This window comes from Heterocephalus glaber, unplaced genomic scaffold, assembly GCF_053883595.1.
Source record: "Heterocephalus glaber isolate CG9 unplaced genomic scaffold, H.glaber_assembly_v1.0 deba00000331, whole genome shotgun sequence".
In the NCBI taxonomy this organism is placed as follows: domain Eukaryota; kingdom Metazoa; phylum Chordata; class Mammalia; order Rodentia; family Bathyergidae; genus Heterocephalus; species Heterocephalus glaber.
This window is the reverse complement of record NW_028258142.1, coordinates 57,656,549-57,673,634: the sequence shown is the minus strand read 5'-3', so window position 1 is coordinate 57,673,634 and position 17,086 is coordinate 57,656,549. Positions and strand designations below refer to the sequence as shown.

The 17,086-nt window shown below is 38.0% G+C and overlaps 1 protein-coding gene and 1 long non-coding RNA gene across 3 annotated transcripts in view; one reads left to right on the top strand and one right to left on the bottom strand.

Annotated features, from left to right (window-relative positions):
- Mib1 (MIB E3 ubiquitin protein ligase 1) overlaps positions 1 to 17,086 on the top strand; it is a 115,020-nt gene that overhangs the window by 64,264 nt on the left and 33,670 nt on the right. For both annotated transcript variants that reach the window (XM_004853166.3, XM_021265168.2), the window contains 2 exons: positions 621 to 818; positions 3,465 to 3,616. In XM_004853166.3, coding sequence (XP_004853223.1) covers positions 621 to 818; positions 3,465 to 3,616 — 350 coding nt within the window. The remainder of the gene's footprint in view (positions 1 to 620; positions 819 to 3,464; positions 3,617 to 17,086) is intronic.
- LOC110350831 (uncharacterized) lies at positions 10,985 to 16,967 on the bottom strand. Its single transcript, XR_002397723.2, has 3 exons — positions 16,549 to 16,967; positions 16,035 to 16,166; positions 10,985 to 14,592 (listed from the first exon to the last, which is right to left on the bottom strand). It is a non-coding gene; the product is annotated as an uncharacterized LOC110350831 (long non-coding RNA).

The window sequence follows — 17,086 nt, the reverse complement described above, 5'->3', positions numbered from 1 at the left end:
AAACATTTATTGGTACATTTTAGATATACATAATGATAACAGTTGTCATAGGGTGGAAAACCTATTTGATTCCTCTGAAAATTTTGGGATTTGGGGTGTATGGAATTTGATTGCTTATGCTTCATTTTTGTCTTTTAAAGGTATTTCTGTTCTCAGATATACAGAAAAGTGTATGCTCGTCTCTTAACAATAACCAATATTAACGTATTGATGTGGTAATCTCCTTAAGGCTAATTGAGACACTACTGTTAGGCTTCGTTTGTTTTAAACCACTCAATGTTAGTGTAATTTTTATGTCATTAAAAAGTCTTTATAAAATTTTGCAAATATCAGAAAATACGTAATTTATTTGACAATTTCCTATTGTTGGCTTAGTATCATAGCTGATAAATCAGGAATAATGAAGAGTTGGTGATAACTGTTGGCCCAGTGTTATGTGTAATATATCGGTAAGGGTTTCCCATTTATCTTTGAAGGGAATCACTGTTCAAATCCATTTCTAGTTTTTGTTGGCTCCACTATTTTCTCACATTAACTTGGTCCTTGGTGTATTATTCTAGCTCCATGCTTTGTTTCTCTTTCTTAAATATCCACTAATTCAGATTTAAATGCACATTTAGGATAAAGATGGAGACCGAGCGGTTCACCACGCAGCTTTTGGAGATGAAGGTGCTGTTATTGAGGTGCTGCACCGGGGCAGTGCTGATCTGAATGCGCGCAACAAGCGCCGCCAGACGCCGTTGCACATTGCAGTCAACAAAGGTCACCTGCAGGTTGTGAAGACGCTCTTGGACTTTGGTTGTCATCCCAGCCTCCAGGTACAACTCAGAGGGAAGCACTCAGTTCTGTGCTAACTAATCCTGTGTTACCATTTTTTGGGGTACTATTAATCATGATAAAAGATACTAAAGGTATAGGATGTTATAAAACTGCCAGCTTTGCTTCCTTAGAAAAAGCCTGCAAAATAGAATGTCAGTAGTTTGGGGGTAGAAATAAGGACTTCTTGCAAAAAACATTAGCTTATGCATTTATTTGGTTTTATGGATCCTGACAGTGAATTTTAGCTCAAAGAATAAGTCGTTATTACAGGCCTTTTTGGGGGGGGGGGTGGCTGGGCTGAGACAGTGTCTTGCTTTATAGTTTAGGCTGGCCTTGAACTCACTTTGTAGCCCAGATTGGCCTCAAACTCGTAGTGATCCTCCTATCTCAGCCTCCTAAACTGGGATTACAGGTGTGTGCTACCACACCCAGCTAAACCGTATTACATAATAATCACTTTATAACTGTCTACATCATTTTCATGGTTGCTTATTTTGTTTTATGGTCTTGGTCTAGGTATTAGTCTAGTCCTGGGAGGTTTTCTATTTTGGAATGTGTATGTCATTTTTAGGATTGATGTGCAAAGTGACCTAATTTTTTGAGGCTGAGAACCTAATTTTTGAAGCAAAAAAATCACCTAAGAAATCACTCTTCCTGGTCACAGTTTAGCAACTAACTAGTGTATTAAACCACACATATAAGGGGAACATGGTTTCTGTTTGTAAACTCTTTAGTTCAGTTCGAATTTGGTATGAATGCCTATTAATTTCATAGAATAGCATATGATCATAGTGCCAACTTTTGGTTCCTTTTTAGGCTATTTTCTATCATGATCTTAACAGAATAGGCTTGAAATAGCATATTTTAAAATAAAAATGGTCCTCAAAATACTATTTTAATATGTAAAAAATACCTTGTTTAAATTGGAACCTTAACACTTAAAGTAAAAGGAGGACTAAAGAGGCTGTTGCCTTGTAAATAGGTGGCAGAATTGGAGGATGGAGGGAAGGATTGAGTGTTTTAATCTTTTGTGGGGAGAGGGAGTCTTTATCTGTTGGTCTTTTTGTCTGACATGAGAGGCAGGCTACATATTGGGAGGGTAAGTTGGGGCTGAGGGAGAGGAAGGGAGGTTGAGGCTTGGAATAACCATTTTGGGGACCTGGAGGCAGAATAAACCAGGGACCTGTAGAAGAATCTTGAGAGCTCACCTCAAGTTAAAGACCACACATTTTTAGTGCCTCTAGATTCAGGAAGATAGAAGGTGGATGGTTGGGTTGAACTTGGTTAGGAATTCCTTATGCAGATGGACAAATATATGCCTGTGATGGGCATTCTTTTTCAGGAAAGGGCCAGACAGTATTGTGAGTTTTCATCTTTTCAGTCCCAGCTGTGCAGCCTCTGCCATTGTAGAATAAAGCAGCTGTAGATGATACATACATGAAAGAGCACAGCTGTGTTCCGGTAGAACTTAATTTACAAAAACAGGTGGCAAGTTGGATTTGGCAAATGTGGTATATGGCACAGGATAGGGTGCATATGACTTTCCTGAGAATCTGAGAAACTATGAATTAAGTAAGGTCTAAATTGCTCATTGATGCAGAATAGGAACTTCCTGCTAAATCAATTGATCACTGTAAAAAATAGCTTGCAAGGGCTGGGGATTTAGCTCAGTGGTTCCGCCGCCTGCCTTGCAAGCAGAAGGACCCAAGTTCAATCCCTGGTACCAAAAAAAAAAAAACAAACCAACTTGCAAAAATGGTAGACTAAGACACCTGAATTTACATTTACATTGTTTCTGCTTTGAACTAAGTAGCCACTTTTCGGCCTTTTCTTTCTTTCTTTTTTTTTTGGAGGCAGGGTCTCATGTAGTGCAGGCTGTCCCTGAACACACTGTGTAACCCAGGCTGGCCCCGAACTTTCATTGATCATCCTGCCTCTGCCTCCCAAGTGCTGGGACTACAGGCATGCACTACCATGCCTGTCTTCTGCCCTTTGAAACACTCTTAGGTTATGATTGTCACGTGTGACTCCGTAACACGTTCACCTGGGGAGCCCTGAAAGACTGCTGATGGTTACATGTTGCCCCCAGAGATTTGTTGGTCTGTAGAACAGCCTGGGTGTTAAGATTGTTTTGGTTTTGGGGAGATGGTACTGAGTGAATGCAGAGAGGGCTGAGCTATGTCCCCAGCACTTTTTATTATTTTATTTTGGGGCAGAGTCTTAGTAAGTTGTCTATGCTGATCTCTTAACTCACAATCTTCCTGCCTCAGCCTCCAGCATAGTTGGTATTGTAGGGGTGCACCACCAGGCATGGTGGTGTCAGGATTTTTAAGAGCTCTTTAGCACATTCTAATGTACAGCCAGGGTTAAAAACCACTTGACTTTTAATTCTTTGTTGAGGGACCTGAGGCTAGTATAGGCTCAAAGGAGAATTTAGGGGTATAACAGTTAGTGGTATGACTTTATTTTAGTGTGTCTAATGTTTCTACATTTTTGTATTTTATACAACAGAATACGGTCACTGATAGATCATACTCTGTTGAATATGACCTGTATCTGTTTAGTAGCTCTGTATGAGTATTATGACTAGATGTGATAATTGAATTGAAGGAGAACTAACAAAAATCTCTTTAAACTTAAAAAAGGACTCTGAAGGAGATACCCCTCTTCATGATGCCATCAGCAAGAAACGCGATGACATCCTGGCCGTCCTCCTGGAAGCTGGAGCAGACGTCACCATCACAAACAACAATGGGTTCAATGCTCTGCATCACGCCGCACTCCGGGGAAATCCCAGGTAAAATGCCACCTGTCGCTGAAGAGCCAGGGAGAAATACTGCTCTCTTGCTGCTTCTCTTCCGGCTACGGATGAAGAAATAATTTCAGTATCTTTAATATTAATTTTAGTATCTTTAATAATTTTAAAGGTCTGTGGAGGTTATGCCATCATTCAATAATTAGTTTTATAAGCATTATGAAATGATTGTTTATGTATAAATGCAGGTATAAAATACAGGAATATTGGCTTATATCTAAAGATTTAATTAAAATGCATTCCGTTTTGAAATTTTTGTTTCTTCAAGATCATTCTCAGGTTATCTTCTAATTCATGTTATCCATTTGTGTGGTAAGTAAAAAACTTGTGGCCAAATAAACATAAAGTTATCTGATTCCTTATTAATAATATAATCAGTTATATAAACTCTTAGTGTCGATGAGCTCAGTTACCATTACAGTAACAGGTGTTGCACTGAGAAAGGGCTGGCTGAGTAGAGTTTCAGAGTGGCTGCCTTGGAGAGTCACAGTATTCAGAGAGGAGCTGTGCAGTCCCCAGGAGAGGAAGTGTTTGTGTTTGTTTAAGTTTGAGATTTTCATGAACTCATGTTTTGGAACAGTGTACTTTAAGATACATTTTAGGAAATTCTGCATTAGTTGTCTGGTCTCTAGTTGAGTCAAGTTTATATGTCTTTTTTAAAAATCAATTTTATTGGTACATTTTTTTCCCCTTAAATTCTTTTATTGGTACATTTTAGGTATACAGTACATTTACATTTATCATTGGGAACTTGTACCTTTACATGATGTATCTTAGTCTTATTTTTTCCCCATTCCCCTGCCCACCCTTCACCCCCTCCACCCTTCCCTATTTACAAAGACTCTGTTTCCATTTTTTCCTTTTCTCATATTTTTTCCTTTCCCTTTTCTTTCCCCTACCCCTCCCACTTCCCCTACCCCTTTGGAGCTTTTCTTCCTGTTTCACATTATCAATTATTCATTCTAATCCTTATTTACACTTTCAGTTTCTCACACCAGAGAAACTATGGTATTTACACATGTGTGTCCTGTTCATTTCACTTAAAAGTATGGCCTCAATGTGCATCCATTTAGCTATAAATGTCTCTAGTTTGTCATTCTTTTTTTTTGGTACCAGGGATTGAACTTGGGTCCTTGTGCTTGCGCAGCAGGCGACAAAACCACTAAGCTAAATCCCTGGCCCTAGTTTGTCATTCTTTATGGCTGAGTAGTACTCCATTTTATAAAAAAAACACATCTTCTTTATCCAGTCTCCAGTTGATGGGCAATTGTTCCCAAGCTTTAGCTATTACAAACTGTGCTGCTATAAACATAGGTGTGCATATATCGTGGGCTGATTCTTTTAATTCTTTTGAGAAGATACTTTAGTCCTAGTTCTTTGAGGTATCCACATTTCTGCAGTGGTTATACCAGTCTGCACTCCCACCAACAATGGAGAAGGGTTCCTTTCTACCCACAACCCCACCAACATTTGTTATTGGTTGATTTCTTTTTTTAAAAAAAAATTTTTAAATTTTTTATTTTTTTGGTATGGGGGATTGAACTTGGGCCCTTGCGCTGGCGAGGCAGGCAGCGGAACCACTGAGCTAAATCCCCGGCTCGGTTGATTTCTTGATAGGAGCCATTCTTTCTGGGGTGAGGTGGAATCTCAGGGTTGTTTTCATCTGCATCTCTTGAATGACCAGTGATGTTGAACGTTTTTTCATATGTTTATTTGCTGCTTTTATTTCTTTGTCTGAGAAATGTCTGTTCATTTCAGATGCCCATTTTTGAATTGGGTCTTTGAATTTGGGGGGTCTGATTTTTTTTAAGTTCCTTATATATTCTAGATAGTCCTTTGTCTGAGGTACATTTCTTTCCTATGTTGGGCGATCATGGTTTCCATTTCTTTCCTATGCTGGGCATTCATGGCTTACAGCATGGTCCTGAGCTCATCTATTTTTTTATCTGTTTCTGTTCTAGAGTCTCTAATTGTGTCTTTCATTCTGCTCACCATCTCTGTAGTTATCTGGGAAATTATTTCTGTTTTGAATTTTTCCAAAGCCTCATTCATCTGTTTTGTTACTTCCTGTGCTATCAGTTCAGGGTGTCCAAGTGGTTGATTATCATATTTTTCCACCTCATTTCCCCCAGAATTTGCCTTTGGCGAGCTGGAAGTCTGGGTTTGTGTCCTGCTAAAGTGTCTTCTCATTTTTAATTGTGTTGTTGGTGCTGTTTTTGCTTTAATTCCTGGGCCGATACTTCAATATTTCTTATTGTGGGTATCTTTATTACTTGTGTTTAGAGGCCTTATGGAGTGATTGCTTCTCAGAGATATCTTCCAGGAATAGCTGGACTTTTTCGGCTTTGAGTCTTTAATGTCTCTTAGGCAATCTCGTTTTCAGTATACCAGAGAGGACAACTGATTAGATCAATCTCAACACCTTAGCCCAGTTGACACAGTCAGCATCAACAATAGCATCAAACACTGTTTAGAAAAGGACAATTTGTGGTAGGTAGCAAGTTAATCTGTCACTTTTAACCAAGCTATAGAGCTAGATCAGAATCTAGGGTCAGCCCAAAATATGTTTGTAGTAAATAAACCCTTCAATACGGCAAATTTACCCTTTGGGACAAGGATTTAGAAGGGGTTGGGGAGGGAGGGATAGAGAGATAGAAGGAGAGGGAAAGGTTAGAGATGAGGCTAGAGGACATGGGATGATCATGCAAATTGTGTGAATCTGTTGAAGACAGGAGGAAAAGACCAAGTGAAGGAACACAGACAAGTACAGAACAAACTGACAACAATAGGGAAGCTAGAAATTGTATTCACCTTCCTATAATAGTGATAGTTGAGAGGACACAGAGAGAGAAACAATTCAAAATGGGACAGGAATAGGAACAAAGAGGGAGAGAAATACAGAGCCAGAAGGGAGAGAGTGAGAGAAAAAGAAAAGAAAAGAAAAGAAAATATATAAAAAGGTCTCCCTCAGGATATGTCTCTGCTGTCCTGGTAGATAATGTCGGCAGCAATGTGCAGGTCTAAGTTGATTAGTCTCAGCAAGCCAGTTGTAGTCTGCTGAGATTCAGGCTGATTTCTGGCTGCAAGGCCCAAGTTAAGGTCCCTAACCTCCTGCAGGATTAGACTTTGCAAGGTTCTACTGCAGGTTCCAGCTGTCATCCCTGCTAAGCTAGTCTGGGTTTCTATGGGAGGTACTGATCCCACCAACTTACCAACCTCCATGGTCCTTTGTGCCTTTATTGAAGAGATTTTCATCACTTTCCCAGTGGGCTTCAGATTTCATTGAGGAGCCTCAGAGAGGCCCTCTCTGTTGTTCACTTCTGCTCTGTCTTCTGGGGCTCATAACCATGGCCTTTATTCCCCCTCCCTGCTGTGTGGATTCAGATGCTGAGCGAGTGGCGCAGGCTTGTGTGGTGTGGTCCAGCCGGGCTGCTGCTGGCATCTGCACTACCTGTTGGTACACTTTTTTTTTTTTTTTTGGTGCCGGGGATTGTGTTGGTACACTTTTGATGAACATAATGATTACATTCGTCATAGGGAATTTGTACCTGTGCATAATATATCCTGATTTTTCTTTTTTTCCCATTCCTCTCCCCTCCTTTCAACCTTTCTTCCCCCTCATTTACACAAGCTCTCTTTCCATTTTTTTCTTTTATTCTCTAACCCCCCCTTTCCCCTTCCTACTTGAACATTTTCTTCCTGGTTCCCAATATCTGTCATCCATTTGGACCTTATTTACCCTTTTGATTTCCCACACAAGAGAAACAATGCGTTATTTAAATGTGTGTCCGATTAAGTGAATATATCTTGAGTGAGGAAAATATTTATGCTGATGTTTATTTTGACAATTTTATGTATCCTGAATTCTCACTCTCTGTGGTTCCTTGTTGTGTTTAATGTTTCCAGTCATTCATTCATTCTTAGAATCATCACTAGAGGGTAATCATTGAAAACAAGACTTTGAGTGCTGTTGCTTGTTGGTACCCATGACAGTGGGCATGTAATGTAGGATGTAATGGATAACGGTATTTCATGTCTTGAATATTTTCAAATTATGAATATTCAGGCACTTCATATGTTTGTACCATGAAGGAGACAGAATAGTATTATATGTCCTGAGGCTTTCAAATAGATAATTATTTCAGTGATAGCGCTTGGCACATGCCAGGCCTCTGCTCAGTACTCCACATGCATTATCTCCCTCAGTGCTTTGAATACTGCCCACCTCTCCTCTGGTGCTGGGGATCGATCCTGGGCCTTGTGCACGCTAAGCAAGGGCTCTGCCCTGAGCCACACCTCCAGCCCTTTCAGCAGCTTTTGCAGCGGGGGTTAAAATCTTCATCTTATAGATGAAGAATGTGAGGCTTATCGAGGTGAATTTGCTTAGCCTTGATTATGTAGCTGATTAGAGAAATGGCTGGAACTTGAGCAAGTTCCGTGTGACTTGAGAATCAGAGCTCTTACGCCCTTCTTAGTACCATTTATGCTTTGTGGTCTGTGAGGTGAGACTCCTGGACAGTGAGTAATTTATCTGAGTATGACAATTCAATGCATCTTTCCTCTTGGTGTGTCATTGCTTACGGTTATCTTTGCTCTCACGAATTTCAACTCAATTCCTCTTTTTTTTGGTACTAGGGATTGAACTCAGGACCTTGGACTTGTGAGGCAAGTGCGGTGCCACTGAGCTAAATCCCTGTCCCTAAACAGTTGGCACTTCATGAATTTTTTTTTCTGGTACTGAAGATTGAACTCAGGACTTTCAAGGCAGGCACGGGTGCCAATGAGCTACATCCTTGGCCCTGCTCCTTTTAAAATTCAATCTATTCGGCTAGTCTTTTCAGTCTGGCACAGTCTTTCTATTCCTATTATTGCTGACCTAATAAGTTCTTACCATTTTTACCTCGACTGTTACAGTGTCTTATTATTCTCCTGATCAAATAATTATCACTTTAAAATTCCCCTCACTGTTCCCACACTTTCAGTTGTTTCTCGTGTCCATAGTAAAATTTATACGTCTTGTCATTTGAACCTTTTTTTTTTTGGTACTGGGGATCGAACTCAGGACCTTGCACTTGCAAGGCAGATGCTGAAACCACTGAGCTAAATCCCCAGCCCAGAACCAATTTTTGATGTCTCAAGCCTGTTTAGCTTCATCTCCCACTAATTAAACTCCCTCCACCTGCCTTACCCTTTAGCTACATTATTACATTGCTGCCCTTTCCTAAAATACGTTGACGCTTTCTTCCTCCATTTTCCATTTTCTCTGTTACTGTATGCATATCTTTCTTTCTGTTAAAATTGTGGGTGCTTGTATTCATCTGTGTATCCTCCTCAGTGCTCTGAATCTAGGAAACAAATGTTGACAATAAATTTGACAATAAGGACAGTGAAATTTCATGTGTAGTACATGACTAAGTACAGAATTAAGTCTTTAAGGAAACTGTTATATTGCAATTATACATAATTACATAGTGGCTTAACTATTGGACCAGAGCAGAAATGATTTCTGCTGATCAAAGTAAGAACTAAATGTCTTTGGATTCCTGAGTCAGCAGGTTACTTTGCTCTGTGTGTGGGAACGTTTCATGTGGAGTTGTTAAGTTGTTGGAGCTCCCTGCAGGCTGTAGATACATCAGTCAGCAGGGTTCTCTGCAGAGCTGGCGAAGACAATTGATAGGTCTTTTGGGACTACTGATAATGTTATTTATATTTTTTCTTTATTATAAATTGAATGTCAAAAGTAGCAAAATATGAGCGACCTATATGCTGTGATGCTATATTTTCAAGTTAGTACTGGGTGACTTCTTGTTTACTCATGTATTTATTCCCACACATGATAAATCTTACGGAATCTGTGAGCAACTCGTTTTTCCCTCTAGAACATTATGATATCTTGATCTCTAACTCTGTCAGTTCCAAAATGTGATTTGGTAAATGAAAATATGTTGAATATAGGAGATTTGATAATCTGGACTCTGTTGGTATTCATTTTTTTCCTTTTATAATTCTGAATATACTGGGTATTGAACAAAAATCAGCTGAGAATCTGTTGCCTGATGATACAGTGTGCCTGTTATCTCTCTACTTCTGCATGCATCTACTCTCAAACAGGATTCCCTTGGAACACTCACTATTTTCACTTCAGTTTCTTTCTGCTGAAAGACCTATGCGTGTGTTCATGATTTTTGTAAAGGACAAAAAAGGCAGGGAGTAATAGAATGTTACTACCTTACAATTGAGGAAATGAGGAGGGAGCATTGAAATATTCTTATGAGTAAAAAGTGGTGACACTTAACATTTTCTTTAAGCATTAAACACCTTTGGTTCAAAGTTGGAAGAATTGCAGAACTAGATGCTTATTGCTTAAGTCTCTCAAGGTATTCTTCTGTGGTATTACCTCCTTTTTCAGTTTTCCTGTTAGCATTCAGGGATTTAGTGGTAAAAGTAAAGGCTAATCTCATGGAAGACAGTGACTCGACGTTTCTAGAGTATTATGTTATGTAATAGTGTGGTTTTTGGTGTGGTATACAGAAATACATGTGTGGCTGTCTGATCTGTGCTGAGACATTCCCCTCATATTTTCACATGGGTTTTAGGTGAACTTTCCAGGTAATTCCTTCTTCTGAGGAACTATGTTTTTATTATGAAGTGTAACCTACTTTTTATTATTCTTTTCTGAAGAACAAGAAATTTAATACCAGGAGACCATACATGAGTAAAATTATTTTATTTGAAATTCATGAGTCATCCACACATCTTTCATAAAGCTTTTTATGAATGTCTTTGACCACTCTAGTTCTTCCAAGTAGAACAGTAACAAGTTATCTAGTGTTAATCACAGTCTGAATAACTTGAGTTAAAATTAGTTGACATGGAATTGATATTCATAAATGAAAGCGCTGGCTCTCCTGTAGTAATCAATGCATAGCTACAGCTGGTTGAAGGGGACCAAATCCATTGAAGAGGCGATTTGGTTCCATTTTACCAGCTTTAGCAAAGCATTGTAGTGTGCTGGTTTGGGATCTAGAACAGTTAAATGCTTTTCATTTGTAAAAATATGGTTATGGACCATCCACAAGTGTTAGAAGATCTCATTATCAGTGCTTCAGTCACTAAATATAAAATTTCTGCCTTGATGGCACTTTTCCTACTCTTAACAGTTAGAAATCTTTTCCTTTTAACACATTGTCAGTGCATGACTTTTTCAGCATTTATGGTTAGTTCTTAACTATAAACAATAAGCTGCTTCAAAACCAACAATATTTATAAGAAAAGGTAGCCTTGACACATTTCAGAGTGATGTTTTCTATTTACTTATAGGTAGTAAACCATTCCGGCAGTAGTTGGGGAAGAGTAATATTAATCACACATTTCTACCATCACTACTTTTTTTAGTATTGTAGTTGAGGGCTCCTAGCAAGTTGCTGACAGAGGTTGGAGGAATATGAATGGCCTTAAGAAAAATACCTCTGCCCTTTGAGTTATAAATAGATCACACGTGTATTTAGTATATTCCTTGGACTTGTGTTGGGAAGAACTCCCGGGCATGCCACCTTATTTTTCTTTGTTGTTACTCATTTAGGGTTACTAGTCATGGGTCAGTAATTTAACCCTTTTAAAGGTCTATTTCTTTGAATAAATTCTCTTGTCATTTTGGGTACAGATTGTCTGGTTACTTCTCATTTTCAGTTTAATTGTGTATTGACTTGTGGTTAGCTACAATCATGACTTTTTAATATTGAAATTTACCATGTAATATTTAAAAAATTTGATAGTTTTAAGTTTTTGTTACAATGGTGGGTTTGCTGTAGTTTCAATATCAGGAGAGGAATGTCTTCTGAAAAATACTTGCAGAAAAATACAAGCCTGTTAAATTATAGTTTGTTTATAAAGTAAATGAAGTGAAATATAAAGAGTGAACTGTTCTTTATAGTTACTGGTCAACACTAACTTGGGCAATATGCAAACAGTTCTTACATTAAGTGTATTTCTCTATCTGTTGTTTAAGTGTCTGGCTGCTGGTAAAATTAATGTATCTATAGTCTTTCCACGTTTATTCTAATAGAAGTGAAACAGGTGTTACATTGCATGAACTTAAGTGCTGAAGATAGCAGTAACACCGGCTTCTATTTTTACTAGTTATATGGGAACCATTTAGCAGATCCAGTTGCTCAAGTGTGCTTTTGGACAGCAGTTCAGTTTCATATACTGGCCATATTGGGGCAAGGAGAGGCCATGGGAAAAAAATAGTACAGCATTTGATAATGTCAGCATCTGTTATCCCTGTCAGGGAGACAGTTGAAATGTTTGAGTTACACCAGTGTCAGCAGATGTCCAGAGTTTAACATGTACTCAGTTAAAAATGAACAGCTGATCTAAGTGATAGATGTGACATTTTAGAGTGATTGAAAATACTCTTAGATATGTTAAGTTAAACTAGTAAGCACCACAGTTTATAATTTTACTTGATAAATGAATAAGGATTATATACTCTTAATATTATAGCAAAGAGATTCTTAGTTGCTGGAATGGTTAAAAAGAATTATTAAAACTTTTTATACCTGTAAAATTACTAATGTAATTGTTCATTACAAAGTATTAGGAGTATAGTACCCTTTGAGCAGTTTTATAGAACAACCTCTACTTTTGAGGCATCTGTTTTTAGTTTTTGGTATTTAGGACATATACAGGTAGAAGTAACAAATGGAACCTGAAATGCTGGCATTCTTTTTGGTAGGTAATCAGAAGGGCTATGCTTAAGTGAGTTCACTAATTTATTTGAAATGTAAAATTAAAAAATCATACTTTTAATAATTTCCAATAAATGTGCAATAACATGCTACTTATTAATTTTCTCATTCAGAATAATCTGATAAAATGAAACTCATTTAATAATGAATTGTCTTATTAAACAGAAAATTAACAGTAGTTAAACTTGTCATTTCCATTCAGTTTTTAACACGAAAGTTTAAAATATTACTATGCTTTTTGTAAAATGTTTTTATTGAAACAACTTTTAGTAAGAAATAGGAATATATAAATAGTAGTATTTTCTTTTTTCTTTGTAATATTATAGTAGTTTAAAATAGGTGTTGCTTATTGATTGTTGCTAAGAACTTTTAAAAAAATTTCTTTCTTTTCAATACTGAGGATTGAACCCCGGTCCTTGGCCCTGAGCTCTATCTCTAGCCAAGTTTTTAATTAAAAAAATTTTTTTGGTACCAGGGATTGAACTCAGGATCTTGCACTTGTGAGGCAGGTGGCAGCACCACTGAGGTAAATCCCTGGCCCTAGTTTTTAATTAAAAAAAAAATTTTTTTTTTTAAATTTTTAATTTTTGGTACCGGGGATCGAACTCAGGTCCTTGTGCTTGTGACTCAGGCAGGGAACCACTGAGCTAAATCCCCGGCCCTAGTTTTTATTTTTTTGACGCAGGGTCTCACTAAATCTAGGCTTGAGTTTCCAATCCTCCTACTCTGTGTCCCAAAAAGCAGGGATTACAGGCGTGTGCCACCTGGCCTAGCTTATGATTTTTGTAAATGTACATAATAGATTATAAAAAATACTTTGATATTCCTAACATACTAAATACAGTGGATCTGTTATATCTATAAAATTGAATTATAATTGCATAGTACAGTACCAATAAAAATGGTTATTCTGTGTGTATAAGTTGGTTCTTGACTATCATGTTTTCTTTTTTTTTGGTACCTGGGATTGAACTCACGACCTTGCGGTTGCAAGGCAGGCACTGTGCCACTGAGCTAAATCCCTGGCTCCATCATGTTTTCATTTTATATGCTCCCTCAGGAGAAAGCAGATTCAAAGATAATACAGTCTGAAATTCTTCTAATATTGATAGATTCTAAACTTCCTACATGTGAAGAGAATAGCTATTAAAATGTGAGTGAAAATGAAGTCAGACTTATTTTTGGGAAGTACTGAGGATTGAACCCAGGGCCTTTGTACTGAGCTACATCTCCAGCCCTTTTAAATTGTTTTAAATTTGGAGAGAGCGTCTCTAACTTACTGAGTTGCCCAGGCTAGTTCCAACTTGGAAGCTTCTTCCCTCAGCCTCCCAGAATACTGGGATTACAGGTACGTGCCACCACGCCTGCCTCGAAGCCAGCTTTTTTTTGTATGTTATTTTTCTTACCAAATCAGTTGATGTACTTGAGTTATGATCAAATTGTGAAGAAAATAAATTGCTAGTACTGTTTTTCCTCTTATTGTTAAATTTCAATTATGTGAATATTCACAAGATGTAAAAGGCAGTATGTTTTAAACTGAAATGCTTTAAAGAACTTTTATAATAAATTGAAATCTACTTCAGTGGAACTTTTACTTCACTGAATATAAATCATAAGGATTCTGAGTTTCCATCTATAAGTAGTAAGGATTTTTTTTTTGGTGTTAGTGTTGCCAAAGGTCATCCTCATGATAGTAGGTTAATTTATCATATGAAGGTCATTCTTGGAGAAAAGAAGCAAGGGCTTCTTTTAGCTGCCATTTAGTTCCTCGTGGTGGCTTATTACCTACCAAAAATACATACTTCTTTACATTCCATAGCATTGTATGTTCATATGGGTACATAAAGAAGTATGTGCTCTGAGTAGGTATTACTGAGTGGCTAGCTGCACGCATTTGTAAAATAAATATTTGTTAGTATTTAGCTCACTGCACAGAGCAGTGGTGGATCATTTGCAGAGACTAATTTATCACAGACTATGCTTTATAACCAGTTTACCTGATTGATCAGGGTTCCTTGTTCTTGATGGACATCAACATTTGTAAACATTTGACCAGTTTTCTGTTGAACTTTGTCTCAGTTTGGTTCTTTTTGCAGGAGATCATAGAATCAGTGCAGCTTCACAGGGTGTTTCAGAAATTGGTAGTTGCAGCTTAGACTCTTCAGAGAGAGATGCTTCTTTCTTTGATTTATTATTTGTCACTAGATCCTACAGGTAGATAGTAGTTTAGTTCAAATTTTTTTGCAAACCTGATATCTTATTCAAAACTTAAATCAATTAGTACTTTTAGAATTGACTGCAGTTGAAGCAATAAAGAGAAAACCCAAGTCATTTCAGCATGGGAGTGAAAGCTATTTTTTTTAAAAGCAGTGAATTTTTCTTTAGTTTCTTTTTTAAGGTCGCAGATAAGAACTCATGATCATTTGAAAACTTTGTTGTTCCTTTGTCTTGATTAGTTCCTTACTTAAATTTTATATTTCTGTGCTTCTGTTCGAATACAAATTCAAATAGAGGTCTACCTACTGAATTTTAGTGAGTTTAGTTCTTTTGATTTAAAAAATTTTTCACTATAAAACAAAACTACCCAATTCACTTTTCCAAAGACTTATCTAAAAGGACTAAAAGGTTGTAGCCTATGATCACCTGGGTTTTAGCACAGTCATGTAGCATGAGAAAAAAATTATAGCTGGTCAGTAGCTTTTTAATTATTGTGACACTAAAGGGTTAATTTAAAAAGAAAACTCCAAGAAATGTTCAGATTTGGCAAAGTAGGGAGGGGAAGAGAGAGAAAGAAAGCAGGGGAAGTAGAATCTCTGCAGCCTGTGTAGGAGTGAGCGCAGCTCATTGGAGCAAATTGGGGGGGCGCAGCAGTCAGGAGAGGCTTGGGGTCACACCACACGCCTTCGGAGTTATTTTGTGGTTAATTAATAGTAAGCATTGTAAAATCTGTGGTAATGTCTCCTAGATCTTGATATTGTAATTTAAAAAATGTATAACTGATATTGTGTAACAGGAAGAAAAGGTCTAAAAGAGCAGGGGAATTGGGAGGGGTAGGGGAAGGGAAAAAAGAGAAAGGAAAAACTATGAGAAGAGGAAAAAAAAATGGAAACAAGGTCTTTGCAAATAGGGAAGGGTGGAGGGGGTGAAGGGAGGGCAAGGGAAGGGGAAAAAAAATAAGAACCAAGAGACTCATGTAAAGGTACAAGATCCCAATGATGAATATAACTGTATTGTATACTGAAAATGTACCAATAAACTTAATGGGGGGAAAATAGTAAGCATTAAAAAGTATTTTATAATCTGCCAAGTTGCTTGTTTGACTAACTCTTGAAATACAATTTTTAGAAGATAGCATACTTTGGTGAAGTGAGGGATACAGATTTACTGGGGTTGCAAAAACAATTACTAAAAAAGGCTAAATCTTTAATAATGTAATCAGTAATAGTTTTGTACATTTTTGAGATTGAGTTATGTTATGAAAATATTTGAACAACATTCCTTTTTCATACTACCCAAACTGTCATTTTGTACTGTGAAATTAGGCTCTTCCCAGATAGACTTTAACAATCAGAACATCTGTGGAGTCGACACTAGAGAGGCATGCAGAAGGTCTAAGCACCCTTGAAAGTGCAGGCGGCATGGTGCGTTACCTGTCAGCCTAGTGTCATGCAGCGCTTGCAGCAGGATAGCGGCAGTGACCTAGAGAGTCGCATCGCAGCAGCCATCTCCTCCTATGGGTCCTGTGCGAGCTCTACTTGCTGATCGAGCACTTCTTTTATGAGCTGAGTGAAGTAAGGGAGGGAGGGTGTCAGCAAATACGCAACCTCACCTTTTAAGATACATTTGAGAAACAAATAACCTACTTTTCTCCCCCTTCCCCTAAAAGAAAAAAAACCCTGCAATAAATTTGAATCAACATTGGCCATTCGATTTGGAATGGCATATACCAGTCATTGCAGATGTGTAGAGAGAGTTAAGTCACCGAGGAAGGTTGCTACAAAGACCACAAAAATATACCTAGCATATTCATCAGATGAAATGCTTCAGAAGAGGGGGAAGAGTTACAGAGGAAGTTAATTTTACAATCTAAAAAAGACACAAAAAATCCCAAAAACAAACCAACCCAAAGCACACCTCACTCCCCCCAAGTAAGTAAACATTCACCCTGCTTTCCTTTGCCCACCAGAATACATTGAGTTCTTCTGACTCCTCGGGAAATACTCTGCATCTTTCTTGGTTTGAGTTTTTGGGTCTGAGTCCCAAGATTAAACTAAATGGTAGATCTGTAGTAAAGCTGCCTTGTCGTATCCAGAGGTTAAGTCTGCAAGCGAGGACAGGACTGCGCATGGCCACCACAGGGGCCACTTATATTCTTCCTTCGGTGGCCACAGGCTACACTCTTACAGCTTTATAGGCAGCTAAGCATTTGAAACACGCACTCCCGGCAAACAGGCTCTCTTGTGCCTCTCTCTTCCCTGACCATATTTAGTCAACCATAGCAAAAAATAGTCTCTCAGCTGTCGATTGTCGATCCAAAAGCTGAGGAAGCCTCTATCTTGCTTTCTGCCTATTGATTGTTCATCCTGTGGCCCAAACACTGCTTTGCCATTTGTCCTACCCCCCCACCCTTAAGAACTGCCAAATAAAGTGTTCTCTCATATTTCCACTTACATATCCCAAATTTTCACTGAGCTAGTGCTGA